This window comes from Mauremys reevesii, linkage group 10, assembly GCF_016161935.1.
Source record: "Mauremys reevesii isolate NIE-2019 linkage group 10, ASM1616193v1, whole genome shotgun sequence".
In the NCBI taxonomy this organism is placed as follows: Eukaryota; Metazoa; Chordata; order Testudines; family Geoemydidae; genus Mauremys; species Mauremys reevesii.
Window position 1 is genome coordinate 84,801,888 of NC_052632.1, and position 18,435 is coordinate 84,820,322.

General features: G+C 49.3%; 1 protein-coding gene across 4 annotated transcripts in view; it reads left to right on the top strand.

The window, feature by feature from the left end:
* The window catches only part of IL21R (interleukin 21 receptor), a 47,487-nt gene that overhangs the window by 6,639 nt on the left and 22,413 nt on the right, over positions 1-18,435 (top strand). Inside the window, exons 2-3 of one of the 4 annotated variants that reach the window (XM_039493113.1) lie at positions 2,540-2,633; positions 12,780-12,880. In XM_039493113.1, the coding sequence (XP_039349047.1) occupies positions 12,871-12,880 (10 nt within the window). In that variant the 5' untranslated portion in view covers positions 2,540-2,633; positions 12,780-12,870. Of the gene's footprint in view, positions 1-2,057; positions 2,634-12,779; positions 12,881-18,435 lie in introns of those variants that run through there. The other 3 variants (XM_039493111.1, XM_039493112.1, XM_039493115.1) reach the window with 3 other exon arrangements.

Genomic DNA, 18,435 nt, shown 5'->3' on the forward strand with positions numbered 1-18,435 from the left:
GATGATTTAGTTGGTGTTGGTCCTGCTTTGAGCAGGGGGTTGGACTAGATGACCTCCTGAGGCCTCTTCCAACCCTAAACTTCTATGATTCTAAGGCTTACCATATACTCAGTGCCTAGCCAGCCACTCAGCACTAGTTCTCCGAGTTGTTAGCCCTGTCAGTCAGCCCCCTCTATCGCTCCAGCTACATGCAGACTTGATTTCACGAATCGTGGTCACCTCCTCCAGCCCAATTTACAAATCTTTCATCTGATGGCCTGGAGGCTTCATGGCTGATGTCTGCAGAGGGGTCCAGCTCTAGGGAAGTCCAGGAAGTGCTGCTGAATAGTAGAAAACCATCAACTAGGAGTACTTAGCTGGCTAAATGGAAGAGGTTCTCCATCTGGTCCAGACTGAAAGGAATTTCCCCAGCCCTTGCATCTATTCATCACGTGTTGGACTATTTTCTGTCCCTAAAGCATCAAGGGTTAGCAATTACTTCAATCAGAGCACACCTAGTGGCTATCTTGGCCTTCCTACTGATAACTGCTTGTTTTTTTTCCCAACCCAATGTCCGTGAGATTTCTGAAGGGCCTGGATAGACTTTTTCCACGGGTGTAGGATTCTGTCTCCCCATGGAACTTGAATCTAGTCTTAGCAAAACTAATTCCCCCCACCCGACCCCACCCCCCACTTTAAACCTCTAGTGACCTTCTCCCTGTTTCACCTTTCTATGAAGGTGGCATTTCTGGTGGCTATTACATCAGCCAGGAAAGTAAGGACATTGAGGGCACTAGTATCTGAGCCACTATATAGTTTTCTTCACAGATAAACTTTATCTTCATTCTCGCCCAAGATTTCTTGCTAAGGTGGTTTCCAGTTTTCATATTAACCAAGCAATCGCCTTACCAACCTTCTTTCCAAAGACTCCTGGTCATAAGGGTGAGGAGATGCTTCACGCTTAGCCGTTAAAAGAGCATTCGCTTTTTAGCTGGATCAGGCAAAGCCTTTGACATAACTGTTCATCACATTTGCGGACAGAATGAAAGGCTGCCCAGTATCCACTCAAAGGATCGCAGCTTACATTTCCAGTTGTATTCAGTTATGCTACCAGTTGTTGGCTAATGTAACACCTCCAGACTGAGTGCTGGTTCTTCAACTAGGTCCTAAACAGCTTTTGTGGCCTTTCTAGCTCGCATCCTCATATTTGACATTTGCAAAGCGGAAGCCTGGTCTTCATGTCATTTGTTTGCCTCTAACTATGCAATCCCCCAACAATCTAGAGACAATGCCAAATTTTAACCAGTGGTTCTCCAATCCCTGTTCAATTAGACTCCAAGCCCTCCAGTTTGTATGTCACCCACACTGAACTGGAGATGTGCAATCACTCCAAGAAGAAAACCAGTTACTAATCTTTCCATAACTGTTGTTCTTCGAGAAGTGTTCCACATGTCAATTCCATGACTAGCCCTCCTTCCCCTCTCTATCGATGTCTACCTGGCAGGAAGGAACTGAGGGAGATCGGGGCAGCTCCCCCACTTGATACCTGCATGCAGTGCACAAGGCAGTGGGGGGGCCCTTGCCCCACCCCAATAGGTACTGCTAAAGGAAAAACTCACCAACAACTGTGCACACATCTCAAAGAATAATAGTTATGGAAAGGTTAGTAACTGGGTTTTGGTGGTAAGAAGCAATTCCAGGAGACATATATAGCGGTGATAATGGGCAGCAAACCCAATACCTGCTTGCAACATGATACCGGCAGAGTGGGCAGCCTAGCCTTAGGCATAGGAGCAGGCTAGGGCCCATCGGTGCCAGAACAAGCAGGGCTGTGCTGATCTGCATGAGTTTAGAGCTGTGCAGGGGCAGCAGAAAGCAGCTCGTTGTTGCCACCTCCATGGGCCGAGGCAAGTACAGCTGGGAATATTCTGTGGGTTGCTGTCCTCACTCAGCATCCGAGGGGCAGTGTGAGGATGGGGGCGGGCACCAATCTAGAACTCACAAACCCAAGTCAGCGACAGTCTGAAATCAATCACTGGGGTGGGGGAGGGCTGCTTGGGAGGGGAGCAGGAGGCACCAAGAGGACAACAGCGTTGAAGTAAATGAAGGAAAACACCAGTTGAACAGCCTGGGAAAGTTTCTGGTGTTGCGTCTGTAAGGCTGTGCTATGCCCCCCTGGGGAAGGGGTGGGAGCAGCCATGCTGAAGATCAGTCCTGCTCTGTGAGACTGGGTTAGATGGGATCCAACGGGTTTCTTCCATCCTGTGATTCAGAGCAAGTGGGCCACACTGCCTGGCTGTGGGGAAGGCTGAATTAGCCTGCATCAGAAGGAGGGTGAGGTTTCCCTGCTCTGAAGGAGTGTACATGGCCAGGTATCAGGCAGCAGCATGGGTCACATTTCACTGCTCACAGGCTTCACTCACCAGCAAGATCGCGATGGCACAGCAGCCACATGTGTCAGACGGGGCAATAGGGATAACCCTGAGCCAGGCCAGGGGGTTTCTGTTCCATATGGCCCTGGGGACACAATCACTCAGTCATTCCTGTTTCTGTTTACTAGTTTGTGACATGGTGCTTTCCTAAGAGAAAATGAAAGTGTCTCCATGTGACCCCCTCAGAAGCTGCCAGAGTGAGGCAAGCACTGCTCTGCTAAGGTAAGTCCTCTTCCCTCCAGTGTGAGCGGAAGTGTAACCTCCTCCCCCACCCCCAAGATCCTGGGCTTCAGTCAGGGTGAATTCAGGCCTAATGCACATTCAGAAAAGAAATGCATTACCCAGGGGCTGGACCCGAACTCACAGTGTCATGCTGGGCAGGGCCGGCTTTAGGCCTATTCCACCAATTCCCCCGAATCGGGCCCCGCGCCTAAGAGGGCCCCGCCCCCCCCCAATCCCTTCCCTGGAGGCAGAGGCACCTTTTTTTTTTTTTTACCTGGTGGGGGGGTCTTCAGCAGCAGTTCAGCAGCAGTCCTTCACTGTCTCCGTGTTGTCCGGCACTTCAGCGGGCTGTTGCTTCTTCCTCGCTTCCTCTTTTTCTTTTGGCAGCAGCAGGCAGCAGGTCAGTCTGAAGACTGGTGAAGGACCAAGGACCCACCGCCGGTGCGCCTAAAGACTCAGAGCACCGAGCGGTGAATAGAAGCCCCACATGTTTTTTTTTTTTTTTTTTTTTTTTAAGTCATCCCTGCCAGGAAAACTGTTTCGAAACTGCTTGGGGGGGCTTCCTAAAGAGGTGGGCTCTAGCCAGACTGAGAGGTGGGGGAGGGGGACAGGCTGCTCGGGTTACTGGGGGGCTGGGTGGAGACACCTGCTTTACCAGTTTGAATTTTCACTCTTAAAAGGGTTTTGGATGAAGAAATGCAGGTTTGGTGCAGGGAAAGGAACAGGGCCTTGGTGATGGACACATCATGTCGGGTGGGCTTGGTGCTATGCAGGGAGCCGCCCTGCATTGTGGTCACCAAACGGGCCACCTCGTCCACCTCTCACTCTGGGACTGGGAGGGTTACTTTGAATGAAGCCCATGGTACCAGGCTTGGTACCTGCAGTCCCTCCCCCAGTCCAAGCCTGGTTTTCAGGGGTAAATCCAGGTCTCACCATTTTCTGCGGCAGTTTTCGCAGCTGGCTGGAATCCCACAGGAGCTGTTCTCCATGAGCCATGCAGGCTGCACCTCCTCTTAGCATTTGGTCTATATTAACTAGTCTCCCTGCCTGGCTTTGTTGTTTTCTTGCATGTGCTTTGCTGACTAACACCTCCACATTCTGCAAGGCTCATTCATATTTTACCATACTTCCTGGCCTTTCAAGTGGTTTCTTCTCTTGCTGTTTCCATCCGGTGGAAGGATGTTACTTAGCTCTCAGCTGTTCTGCTGTCACTTTACCTCATTATTTTTGGTAATATGCAGATTAACTTCCTCACAAATGTAGAGATGGTTTGACTCTAGGGAGGTAGTGCTAGGGGTGTAACATTTAGAGACATGATGGTTGCTTAGCTGATTGTTTTATTTTCATTGTTACAGGCAGGAAATATGGAGAGCTATTGTTTTTCCGTATCATGAGCTTAATAGTTAGAAGCATTAATTGCAATACACTGTAGAGCAGGGTTTCTCAAACGGGGGTCGCCGCTTGTGTAGGGAAAGCCCCTGGCAGGCCGGGCTGGTGTGTTTACCTGCCCCGTCCGCAGGTCCAGCCGATCGCAGCTCCCACTGGAGGCGGATCGCTGCTCCAGGCCAATGGGGGCTGGTGAAGCAGCAGCCAGTAAGTCCCTCGGCCCACGCCGCTTCCAGCAGCTCCCATTGGCCAGGAGCAGCGATCCGTGGCCAGTGGGAGCTGCGATCGGCCGGACCTGCGGACGGGACAGGTAAACACACCGGCCCGGCCTGCCAGGGGCTTTCCCTACACAAGCGGCGACCCCCATTTGAGAAACCCTGCTGTAGAGCAAGAAATTGTCCAAGGCGTGATTGCACTATTTATTGTACATATTTGTGTTGGTTTTGATGTCTATCTCCCAGTTAAGAGGCCTCTGCCAAGACTCATCGAGCCAGCAACTCTACTAATACATGTCCAGCAATCCCCCAAACCTCCCCTTTCCCCTGGAAATAGATACTACAGCCCAGGGTAGTTTGGGGCACAGGAATGTTTTCTTGTCTTGCGTCTGAGCTGCCACAAACTGATATCAGGGAAACAGACTGACATCCCAACCCATCGCACATGGAGGCTTAGGTCTGTATTTCTGAGCCCCATGCACCTTTTCCTCTGCTGAGTGTGTTTTTTGACTACGGAAACTCTGATGCCTTTGGTGCAGAAGAGTCGGCGACACCCACAAGTGCAGTGATGAGTCTCTCTAGACTGGTGTGTGCTGTGGTGACAGGCGCAGTGTCACAGACGCAGAGTGGAGCTGGACATTAGGCTTCACTGGACTTGCCATGTCCAAGGTACCTCTGCTGTTTCACACAGCACGGCAGTGGCAGAAATAGGGGCTCTCAGAGAAGCTATAGATTTGTCCCTGGTCCCAGCCCCTCATGGGCTTGGAGAGTGAGATGCTTTGTGTGGAATGCTACAGACAGAAACTCTGCAGCGTTAGTGTGCCCCAGGCTGCTCCTTGGGTTAAGGTGCAATGTTTCTGGCACTAAAGGTCCCCGAGCCACTCACTGGCAGCCTCAGGGCCCAGCTGCCTTTGTTGCTGTCCCCACTTAAGCATTCACACGGGCTACTCCCAGATACGCAGCAGACACACAACCCATGAGCCTCACCATGCCACAGAGATGCACAATACACACCAAGGGCATTTCCCACCCTCTGCCCTGGGCCTGGTCTCTTATGCTGTTTTTCCCTGCTCCGGCCTATCAGCAGGAAAACCCCCACCATGTGAGCGTTCACCAATTGCTAAAAAACAAAATACACACAACTGTTCAGCCAGCCCATCCTCACCCTGTCCTGCCCCAGCCACCAGCACAGCCCCACCACTATCCCAAGCCCACAACTAACCCCATCCTCACCCAGCCCTGCCCCACCACCAGCACAGCCCCACCACTATCCCAACCCCCTAACTCTTCACCCACCCCAGTACCTACCACCCCATCCTTCTGTCATGCCAATCACTACCCCAGCCCTGCCCATACCCCATCCCCATGACTACCCCCATCTTTCTCTACCCCATTCCTATAACTACGTTCCTGCCCCACCCAACAACTACCATGCAGCTACAGTGCAACCAGGGGGAGGGATGGCGATCAGCGGCTAAAGGGAAGAAATCAGTTCACACGCTTAAAGTGGGAGTGATGGGGACCATCAGAGCTGGTCAAAAATTGTCTGCCAGTGGCTTCGAGTCAGTAAATGTTGCTTAAAATGTTTAGCAAGACCATAGGGCTGCATTACAAGTAAGGGAGAAAGGGGGTTGATCAGATAGGGGGCACATGCTCTGCTGTCCCTGCGCTGCTGGGACCTGCCAGTCCCCTGCCCCCCAGAACTGACTCTCAGCTGTCAAGATTCATAGAGTTTAAAGCAAGAAGGAACAATTAGCTCACCTAGTCTGACCTCCTGCATATCACAAGCCATTAAATATCACCCAGTTCCCTGGTACTGAGCCCAGTAACGTGTGCTTGGCTAAAGCATCTCTTCCAGAAAGGCTTCTGATCTGGATTTGAACCCTCAGGAGATGGAGCATGCACCACTTCCTTTGGTAGCTTGTTCCAATGGTTAATCACCCTTGCTTGCAAATCATCGTGCCTAATTTCTTCTTTCAATTTGTCTAACTTCAACTTCCAGCAGTTGGGGGGTTTTATTCCTTTTTCTGCTAGATTAAAGCATCCTTAGTGCTCAGTATTTTCTCCCCATGAAGGTATTTATAGGGTGTAAGCAAGTCAATCCTCAATCTTCTTTCTGATACGCTAAACAGATTGAGCTCTCACTGTCAGGCATTTTCTCCATGCCTTGATTCATTATGTGACTCTTTTCTACATCCTCTTCAGCTTTTCACCATCCCTTTTAAAATGTGGACTGCTGAACTGTACATGGTACCAGTATCACCAATGTCATATACAGAGATAAAATCACCTCCCTACTCATACTCTGTTTATACATCCAGGGATCACATTAGTCCTTTGTGCCACTGTGTCACACTGGGAGCTCATTTTGAGTTGTTTGTCCATTATGACCTTTAAATCCAGAGGGGAAAATAAGCCGGTACGGCATACCGGTAAGAAAGTAGCTGCCAGTACACAGCCAATCGTACCGGCAGGGCCACTGATGGGGGGCAAAAGGGTCAGCTTCCCAGGGGCCTGGCAATTTAAAAGGACCCAGGACTCCTGGCAGTGGCTGGAGCCCCAGGCCCTTTAAATTGCCGCTGGAGCCCCGGGGCTCCTGGCCGCCACTACCCGGGGCTCCAGTGCTGATTTAAAGGGCCCGGGGCTCCCAGCTGCTGCTGCCGCTACCGCACCAGTGGCCAGAGTCCTGGGCCCTTTAAATCATCACCAGAGCCCTGGGCAATGCAGGCTGGGCACAGCTGAAGGGCTGGCTGGGGGAGTCTGGCCCCAGCCCCGCCCCCCTCTGCCTAAGGCCCTGCCCCTTCTGGGACCCCAGAGCCGCCTCCCCACCTTGCCCAGGACCACGGACTTACCAGTATACTTACTGTATACCGGTAAGTCCGTTAAGTTACTTTCACCCCTTCCTAAATGGTTTTCAGAGTCCCTGCTTCCCAACATACAGGCCCCAGTTCTGTAGGTACGGTCTGCATTCCTCCATTCCCCAGCTGTGTAACTTTGCATATGGCAGTATTAAAGCACAAATTTTGTCAGTGGTGATTTTATATTTACTTCCAGATCATTGATGAAAATGCTGAAAGCATTAGGCCTAGAGCTGATCCCTGCACTACACCACTAGAAACACCCCCATTTAGGGTGACCAGATAAGGTAATAATTGGAGATATACCAATCTCCTAGAACTGGAAGGGACCTTGAAAGGTCATTGAGTCCAGCCCCCTGCCTTCACTAGCAGGACCAATTTTTGCCCCAGATCCCTAAATGGCCTCCTCAAGGATTGAACTCACAACCCTGGGTTTAGCAGGCCAATGCTCAAACCACTGAGCTATCCCTCCCCCCTGCCACAGGGGGAGCGCCTTTTCAATTGTTACACTCGCCCATCTGAGTCTTCGGCAGCACTTCGGCGGAGGGCTCCTCAGTCACCAATGGTCTTTGGCGGCATTTCGGTGGCGGGTAATAAACCTCACTGCCAAAGAAGGAAGTACCCACTGCTGAAATGCCGCTGAAGACCCGGACATGCCGGGTGAGTGTAACAATTGAAAAGGCACTTCCCCTGCTGGTCACCGCCGCCTAAGCAACCAGGGGAAAAAAACAAACAACCCAAAGCAAAATATCGGGACAAATGGCGTCCCAACCGTACTTCGGTAGGGACGCGGGACAAACTGCTTGATATTGGGACAGTCCCGATTTTATCGGGACATCTGGGCACCCTACCCATTAGATGATGATTCTCCATTGACAACTACTTTTTGCAATCTGTCAGACAGCTAGTTCTTAAACCATCTAACATGTGCTCTATTGTTTGACAAAACCTCTTTTCCCTAAAACCCAATGGACTAGCATCAATTATTTATATATCCTTTAATTCTTTATCAACTGAACCTCATCTTCACTTTTCCATTAATTTATCCAGGATTAACATCAGGCTACCTGGCCTGTGATCATCCAGCTCATCTCATTTCCCTTTTTGAATTCTGGCACAACGTTAGCACTCTCCCAGTCTTCTGGAATTTCCCCAGGAACCCAAGATTTATTAAAAATTAACAGCACAAGTCAGAGATCTCAGCCAGATGCTTCTTTCCAAACACAGAACAGAAATATTAATGACCACTTCTGCATCATTATTAACAATTTCACCATCTCTATCTAGTCATGGGTTGATACTGTTGATACTTATCCCTGTATATTTTAACAACTGCTTCGTATCTTTAGCCCTGCAAGCCAGGGATTTTTCCTGATGTCTTTAGCTTCCTTATCAATTTTTGAAGACCCATCAGGCACTACAAGGGACCTCTTCTCCTCTCCTCCCTTGTTCCCCTCAGCCCTTCCCTTTCTGTGTGTCCAAACCCTTCCCTTTTCCTTCCATTTAGCTACCCCCTCCTAACTAAATGCATCCCCTACCCCCAAAATTTGGCACTAACTTGATGTTTGCCACACACACTGTTCCCTCTGCCCATGTGTTACAGCCCTGCCCCTGCCCTGGGTCTGTCAGTTCTTCAGGGCAGGGACTGCCTGCTACTCGGCGTTGTGCAGCATGTGGTACCACAGGCCTGAGCCATGCCCGGGGCTCCTAGGGGCTGCACTAACAGAGCGGGACTCATGTTCAGCTGCCGGGCTGACCAGGCCTCTGCACTTCTACCCAGGCTCTGGGCACCAGTGCAAGGGGTAGGAGGCACCCCAGCAAGCCCCACGCTCAGGCCTGCTGTGGGACCCAAGGGCAGAGCAGAGCGGCAGGCTGGGCAGCCATCTCCCACCGCGGGTTCACATGGACAACCCTTACAGTCACCCAAAGCACCTGTCCCCGATGAGCTGAGCTGATAGAGGAGCTGAGTTGATGGAGAGTGAGGGGGCTGGACTGATGGGGGGCTGGGTGAGGGCATAATTAATTGCTGGGCAGGGGACAGGCAGATGTGGGGCGAGAGCTCCTGCTGCAGGGCCCCGACCCCATGAATCCCCTGACCCAATGAATATGAGAGAGTGGGCGGTGCTGATTGTCAGCTGTACACAGGGGTGGGCGGGGGGAGTGCAACCACCACTGATCAGACCAAAAAACTCACCATAGTCTTTAAAAAACATGATTTGGGGGGTCTCACTCATGATTTTTGATAGGCTTGATATTGGCAATCCTGCAGGGGAGCCTGTTCCTGGGATCCCCCAGCTCCAAACACCCGCCATGCTCCTGACCATACCCCACTGCCCCAGTACACCAGGGCCGGCTCCAGGCACCAGCCGAGCAAGCTCCTGCTTGGGGCAGCAGATTCTAAGGGGCGGCTTCCGCCCAATCCTAGGGCGGCTTGGCTGACCTGCCTCCGGGTCCAGCCGCCCTGCACCCAGGGGGTTTGTTTCTGTTTTTGCATTACTTCCGGGTCCAGCCGCCCTGCACCCAGGTTTTCTTTTTTCTTTTTTGGTTTTGTTGTTGTTTGTTTTTGCTTGGGGTGGCAAAAAGTCAGAGCTGGCCCTGCCATACACACACCCAGGCTCCAAGACACCTCGCAACACCCTCTGGCTGCCCCCGCTCTCTTCACACCTTCCTGTCCTCAAACAACCTCCCTCCTCCACAGCCTGTCTTAACTCTCCCCAATACCCTGGTTCCTCTGGCTTCTCCAGACCCACTCAAGCTGCCCCTGCCTCTGCTCACCCTCTCCCCCAAGGCTGCTTCTGCAGGTGTGAGGAATAGGCTTCTATCTCCCTATGTCTGCCCCACAGCTCAGGGCACCCTGAGGTGGAATGACCCATCTGTTATCATGCTCCTCTGCACAAAGGCCTGGTCTAAACTATGAGTTTATATAGAATTTAGCAGTGTTAAACCGCATTAACCCTTCACCCGTCTGCACAACGAAGCCTTTTATATCGATATAAAGGGCTCTTAATACCGGTATCTGTACTCCTCCCCGACGAGGGGAGTAGCGCTGAAATCGGTATTGCCATTTCGGATTAGGGTTAGTGTGGCCGCAATTCGATGGTATTGGCCTCCGGGCGCTATCCCACAGTGCACCATTGTGACCTCTCTGGACAGCAATCTGAACTCGGATGCACTGGCCAAGTAGACAGGAAAAGCCCCACGAACTTTTGAATTTCATTTCCTGTTTGCCCAGCATGGAGCTCTGATCAGCACAGGTGACCATGCAGTCCCAGAATCAAAAAAGAGCTCCAGCATGGACCGTACGGGAGATACTGAATCTGATCTCTGTATGGGGAGACGAATCTGTTCTATCAGAGCTCTGTTCCAAAAGACGAAATGCCAAAGCATTTGAAAAAATCTCCAAGGCTATGATAGACAGAGGCCACAGCAGGGACTCAGCACAGTGCTGCGTGACAAGCATAACGGAAAGCCAAAGAATCAAATGGACGCTCATGGAGGGAGGGAGGGGGGACTGAGGACTTCAGCTATCCCACAGTTCCCGCACTCTCCGAAAACTATTTGCATTCTTGGCTGAGCTCCCAATGCCTGAAGGGTCAAAAGCATTGTTGCGCGTGGTTCAGGGTATATGTCGTCAATCTCCCCCCCTCCCCCTCCGTCCATGAAAGAAAAGGGAAAAAAATCGTTTCTCGGCTTTTTTCAATGTCACCGTATGTCTACTGGATGCTGCTGGTAGAAACGGTGCTGCAGCGCTGAACAGCAGCATCCCCTCCCCTCCCCTTCCTGATGGCAGATGGTTCAATAGGCCTGATAGCCGTTGTCATCATCCCGTGAGTGCTCCTGGCTGGCCTTGGTGAGGTCGGCCGGGGACACCTGGGCAAAAATGGAAATGACTCCCGGTCATTCCCTTCTTTAAACTTTGTCTCCTGGAGATTCAGTCCTGGCTGGAATATCATAGCAGCTAGAGGCTGCGCTCCTCCCCCACTCCCTTTAATGTCTAATTGAGATTCAGTCCTGCCTGGAATATCATAGCAGCTGGAGGCTGCCCCCCCCCCACGTTTTATCACAGTAAAGTCAGTGTTTCTTATTCATGCATTCTTTATTACTTCATCACACAAATGGGGGGATAACTGCCATGGTAGCCCAGGAGGGGTGTGGAAGGAGGGAAGCAATGGGTGGGGTTGTTGCAGGGGCACCCCCTAGAATGGCATGCAGCTCATCATTTCTGCGGGATGTCTGGGGCTCTGACCCGGAACAGCTGTCCTCTCTGGTTCTTTAGTAGGCTTGCCCGATATTCTAGGCAGGACTGACTCTACCTTTAGACAAAACGTAAAGAAGGGAATGACCTGGGGAGTCATTCCTATTTTTGTCCATGCGCCCCCAGCTGACCTCACCGAGGCCAGCCAGGAGCACCCATGACAGCAGCAGCCAGTACAATAGGACTGGTAACCGTCATTGCCAATTTCCAAAGCAGCAGATGGTTCAATAGGGCAGGTAACCATCTCTGCTAACTTGAAAAGGCAAGTGAATGCTGCTGTGTAGCACTGCAGTACCGCGTCTGTCAGCAGCATCCAGTAGACATATGGTGACAGTGAAAAAAGGCTAAAGGGGCTCCATGGTTGCCATGCTATGGCGTCTGCTAGGGTAATCCAGGGAAAAAGGGCGCAAAATGATTGTCTGCCGTTGCTTTCATGGAGGGAGGATTGACTGACGACATTTACCCAGAATCACCCGTGACACTGTTTTTGCCCCATCATGCATTGGGATCTCAACCCAGAATTCCAATGGGCGGAGGAGACTGTGGGAACTATGGGATAGCTACCCACAGTGCAACGCTCCGGAAATCGACGCTAGCCTTGGTACATGGACGCACACCGCCAAATTAATGTGCTTAGTGTGGCCGCGTGCACTCGACTTTATACAATCTGTTTCCAAATACCGGTTTCTGTAAAATCGGAATAATCCCGTAGTATAGACATACCCAAAGAAGCTCTGCCCAGGCCTTGGAAACTTCAGCCTGCCTAGTTGGCCACTGCCAACCCACAGACAGGCAGAGTCAAGGCACAGCATCTCCCTGTGGCCAGGGTCCTGCATGCATTCTCTGCTCTGCCCTACACTAACCCATTGCCTGTCAGTCTCACGCATTTCACCTCCTGCTGCTGAGTCTGTCAGGGATTTCCTGCTTTTCTGCTGCCAGCAGCCCAGCAAGTGCGGCCAGAGGCACTGAGCAGAGCTGCACTTGGCTGCAGATGGGCTCCTGCCTCTGACATGGCAGCATAGCGGTTAGCCATGCATGGCTGTAGAATTAATTACAATTAACAGTTCAAGTCTAAGAGCCCAGTGCTGATGCTTCTGCACTGCGGGTCTCTGAATCCACCAGCCCCACAAAACCCCTTAAAATGACCTTTTAAAGTGTGGGTTTGTGCCACTTCTCCCACCGTTTTCTCACATGTGAGCGTTAGAGAGCAGAGAAATACAGCACGGAGCACTGTGTGGGTGTCGGAGTCATGAATTCATTGCGTTAATGTACTCACCACATCCTTCTAGCTGCACAGTAATACTGATACAGAGCTGACGTCAGCCACCGTATATCACTGTATATTCCAATACATTACTGCTCTGTATTGCTCACAAGCAGATTTTTAGTTTTCACTCATTCAGTGCTGATGAACTCCACCTACTTGTCATAGCCTTTACTTTCAGTGTCTGCAATGACAGTAACGTGTTAACCAGGCAAGTGCCCTATGGATTTTTGGGAAGCTGAAATGGACATCTGAAAGGATGAGGCAAGGTAATATCAGTGGTTCAAGCAATTCCCATAGAGGTTTGTTGCCAGCTTGAAGCACTTTGTTAATGTTTCTATTGATAAGTTTGACTACATTTACAATCTTTCCTATAGATGATACTGTACTTGCCCCTCTGGTGACATCCATATTGACTTTCATTGTACAGAATAAGGATTATTTTGTTTCCTTTCTGATTTACCTGTTGCTTTAACCCTATGGTCAGTTGTTTTTTGATTATTGCTGTGTACAGTAGCTGTCAAGCTCAGTGCTCAGGGAAGAGCACTTACTGTGCATTTCACTGAATTATCTTTAACCTCTGTAGACCTTCTAGCCTCTTTCCTTTGTTTTGCTCTAACTAAGAAATTATTTTCTGTGTTTGGTAATTTTATATTTCATCTTTATTTCATGTTAGTTTTTATAACTGAGTTCTTAGTTAGACTTTTTGGAGAATGTTTATATAAACGTATACGTATATCATTCATGTAACCATTTACAAACACAGGGTTAGACTAGGTAGACCCAGGCCCTCAGGATGCTCCATATCTCCAGATGCTTAGAACTATGTGTCTTTGAACGTGCCATGTTGGTACAGGCTCCATCTCTCACACTGTAGTTTATTACAATTTTAAGAACCACTTTCACACTTGTATATAAATTACTAAGTTAATACCAGACATCTTTATTTAGTACAATGCTTTTCATATACCCTGTCTCTTAAACTGCTGTACAGAGGTTAAAAGAACTGGGCTCAGCAATTCTATAGTGCTTGACATATGAGTATTCATGAATTGAGAACTGTGTCCAGTTCTGGTGTCCACAATTCAAGACGGATGTTGATAAATTGAAGAAGGTTCAAAGAAGAGCCATGAGAATGATTAAAAGATTAGAAAACAGGCCTTACAGTGATAGACTCAAAGAGGTCAATCTATTTAACTTAACAAAGAGTTAAGGGCTTACATGGGGAATAAATATTTAATAATGGGCTCTTCAGTCTAGCAGAGAAAGGCATAACATGATCCAATGGCTGGACAAATTCAGACTTGGAAATAAAGCGTACATTTTTAACGGTGAAAGTAATTATTCATTGGAGTCAAGAACTGTGGATTCTCCATCACTGACAATTTTTAAATCAGGATTGGATGTTTCTCTAAAAGCTCTGCTCTAGGAATGATTTTGGGGCAGTTCTCTGGCTTGTGCTATATAGGTCAGATCAGATCACAATGGTCCCCCCCGGCCTTGGAATGCATGAATCTATGAGCCTCCTAACTCACCTGGGAGCTCAGTATGAATCTTTGTCCTCTTTTTACAGACAGGCAAACTGAGCTATAGAGAAGGGACATGACTTGTCTGAGGTTACACAGTGACTCAGTGGCAGATCTGAGAATAGAGACCAGGGCTTCCAGCCTGTTGCTCATTGCTCCACATCATGTGAACTTTCCAAATTAGCAGCAAAGAGTCCTGTGGCACTTTATAGACTAACAGACATATTGGAGCATGAGCTTTCGTGGATGAATACTCACTTCATCGGATGCATACACCCATGCATCGTGGGTATTCACCCACGAAAGCTCATGCTCCAATACGTCTGTTAGTCTATAAGGTGCCGCAGGACTCTTTGCCGCTTTTTACAGATCCAGACTAACAAGGCTCCCCCTCTGATACTTTCCAAATTAGGTGAACCAACGGGGTAGGAAAAGTAGGAGATGTGTGTTCTGATTAAAAATTAGATGGAAAGTCAATGAGGCAAAGAAGGGGGTGGTCTTAGTGGTACCCAGGGACTTAGAGCCTCAGCAGGCCTTGGGAATGGAAAAGGCCCTTGACTGCATCTTGTGCTCATCCAGCCACAAAGGGCCATAACGACACCTGCTGCTCCTTTCCCTTGCTATTCTGCTCTTGCATGTGTGTCTCAGCACAGAACCCAGAGCAGAAGCAGAAAGATCTAGGGAACAGGTGCTGGCATTCACGGGCGCACTTGCCCTGACTCTCTCAGAGCAGCCGTCCCTCCTCCTTTATCGCCTCATGTCAGACAATTTGGTGGGAGAAGGAGAGAAAGTTTTGGGTACCAAGGAGAGAGAGATCTGGGGGCTCCTGACAAGAGCAAGAGGCTGAACAACAGAGAACATGGGACATGAAAGAAACAACACAGTCTGAGGGGAAAGAGGGCGCTTCCCAAAGAGAGAATGAGAAACGCCAGGGAACAGAGAAAACATGAAAGAGAACGAAGCGATGGAGAGATGAGATGATCACTTTGCAGGATTATCTGGGAGTCTCTCACTTAATCATTTCCCTGCCATTGCAGGGACCTTAGGCACGGTGCACCACAGTCCCTCCTGTGCTCTGCCTGTGGCACATCCTAGTCTCCAGTATACCTTGGTCTAATTCCAGTTGTTGGGTTAATGTGGAGGTGTTGGGTGGTTTTAGTGGCCTCAGATATACAGGAGGTCAGACCACATGATATGGTGATTCTTCCTGCCCTTGGACTCTAAGAGCCAAAGGGGAAAAGCAGCGAGAGATGTACACCACGCTGAGATTAGGTAAATGCATTGAGTGCATTAATCTGCCTACATTCTATTGCATCTCTGTAGACAAAGACCTATATCCTGCAGTATCCATGTTTGGAGAATGCTATGTAACTGCAATAGGAATAGTGCCGGGGCTTCAGATTCACTCCTTGCAGGAGACATGTTCTTAATGAAAGAGATCATAAAAGCTAGAGGTGGGATTAAGTTCCATCCAGCCCACCCCACAAGTCAATGCATGATTATTCCCATGTGCTAATATTTTGCTCAGTCTAGTTTTAAATATCTCAGGTGAGATGGTTTCAACCCCAAAAAGCCAAAGCCCAACAGATATCAGTGTTGAGATGTTTTTTTCTGCTATTCAGACTAAATTTTCCATTTCTTAATTTCACCCCTTCACTCTTAGTTCCACCCACTGTACTCCCTAAATGATTCTTCTTTTTCCTTGGTGTTAACCCCTCTGAAATATCTGTGTGTCAGCTTGTAATCTTGTCCCCACATATTCATCTCATATTCATCCTCAAGCTAGAGGAGTGTACCACTTTTGACTCTTGCTCTTGTGTCAGGCCCTCCAGCCCCTTGATCTTTTCTATGCTGTTCTCTGAACGGTCTCTGAGCAGGGAAGAAGCATAGGAGAAGGTTCTTGAGCAAGTGCTAGCCAGAGGGTTTGGAGGAGTAGACCTGTAGCTTGTATTGGCCGAGCAGATGTAGGTGAAAGAGGAGAAGTCCATTAGAGTCTGCTGGAGCAAATCTACCAATGGTTTTAGGAGAGCAGTTTTGAAGTGGATCCTGAAATGAACAAGGAGTCAGCAGAGCTGCTTGAAGGTGATGGTGATGTAAGTCTTGCTTCTTTGTACATATGAGAAGGCAGGAAGCAGCATTCTGTGCACACCAGAGAGCTAGGACATTGGGAGGCCAGAGCAAAGGGAGCTGTAATAGTCAAGGGGAGCGGAGCCAAAAGCCTGGGTGAGAATTTCAGCAGAGGTGGAATCCAGGCAGTGGTTTGCATGGGGAATGATACCAAGATCGCAAAGAAACCTAGGACATGTAGAAGGAAAAGGGGCGCTCAGGATGAAAGGAGACAGGAAGGTTACAGGCACTGGAGACAAACTGGAGTTTTGAGAAGGAGACAACAGAGAGGGAGTGGTCCAAGAGAAACAAAAGGAGCCTTCATGATCAGAGAGGAGGAGCTTGTTCATCACACGGCCGGCGGAGAGCCGTTTCCATGCTGTGGAAACAGGCCAGGACACTGTTGTGAGAGCTGTGACTGGAGAGGTGAGAGAAGGCGGCTTTGTTGAGAGCGGGAAGATTGGCAGTGGGAGGGTGGAGAAGGAAACGTCAGGAGCTGAGGGAAGGTATAAGAAGGAGGTTGACAGTGGCCCAGGTTTTAGAGAACTGGAGAAAGTTCCAGAGGATAGAAAGGTAGTTACGGTTATGTAGGGAGGCATCATGTCCAAGGGGTTCAAGGAAGAAAGGGAAGTTTTTTTTAAAGCACTGGCTGACACAAGAAGATCCAAGTGCAAAAAAGAGAGGAGAGAGAGAGAGAGAGAGAGAGAGAGAGAGAGGGGAAAAGGGCACTGGGGAGAATGTTACTCGGGAGTCAGATATTAATGGATGTTAAGAAGGGACCACTACAGCCATCTAGTCTGACCCCCTGCACAGCACAGCATAGACAGTCACCCACTGATCTCTGCTCAGGCCCAGTAACTTATGGTTGAATGAGAACATAATTTATTGACAGAAAAAAAGTAAAATGCTTACACCTGGAGGACCTGGTGACAGTGACATGTTGGGCTTGTATCCTGCTACCATATTACTAGCTGGAATGTGGAGCTGCACATGAGAAAGACATTTCTCCTGCCTTCCAAACTGGCCCTGCTAACAGTTCAGTTATGAGCATGTCTTGATTATCTGACCCTGGTGCCACGGTTCAGTGAGAGTCAGTCTCTGAACTAGCTGAGGAGCCAAAGGGGCTTTTTGCTGGTTACTAAAATTATTTTGCTTTCATTATTTGAGTAAACTGGAAAGTTTTTAAACAACAAAAATATTCCCCAGGTTAGAAGAGCTTAGTTAGTGTCCTCATCACTGAGTGAGCGTGTGGCGCATGTGCTTCCGGAGACTGGGGACTGCTGAGCTTGGAGGAACATGCAGGGAATCTTTGAGAGCTGATCTGATCTCTGTTCAGGGCCATGGGGAAGACATGCTGCTGCAGCTTCGTGCCCTGCACCCTTAGGCTTCACTCTTAGCATTCTTCCTACGGGTGCCACTTTGAGCCTGGGTGGCCAAAGTGTGACCCAGCCCAGCTGCCTGAGCCTGCCCCTTTCTAGCCAGCAGAGACCACAGGTCCTACCTCCCGTTGCCTCCATCACACTTTCATGACATCCATGACAGTGTTGCAATATTGTCATGCAATGTGGTGTCTTTGCCTCCCAACATAATCTGACAATGCTGGGTAAGAGCATCCTTCCATTGTAATGCAAGCTAGCTCCCTCTGCAAAAGCCACGTGCCTCTGGGACCCAAAACCTCCTGGCATATGACTCTTCCTGTTCCTTTTGGGGACCACTGGCCCCTTTTGGGATGGCAGTGTTATGCAGAGGGTGAATCTGCAGTGAGTATTGATGATGAGGAGCTCCAGCCCAAACCCTGCAAGGATTGTATTTTTCACTCTTTCAATGTATACCTCTGTATTTGCATAAAAATAAATGTTAGCCATTCTGCAAACAAGCTTGGAGTATGTGTGCCACATAAGTCCCCGGGGGTAGGAATCAGAGCAAGAGCCTTTGCGTTTCGTGGCTGAGCAGAACAGTGACTTATCAGTGTCCCTGGATTATCACGTAACGGATCTTAAACAAGATCTGATCAACCTCCTTGTTCCTTGCAATCAAAAGATTTTCGTATAAATGCTCGTCAGCCAATGGTGTCAGAACAGCCTTTCCTTGAATGAATGAGTGTGTTACCAATGTTCTGTGACGCAGGAGAGAGAGGCTTTGCTATATTCCTTTATTTTGTTACATGCAGACAGTTCTCCTGTCCTGCGCCA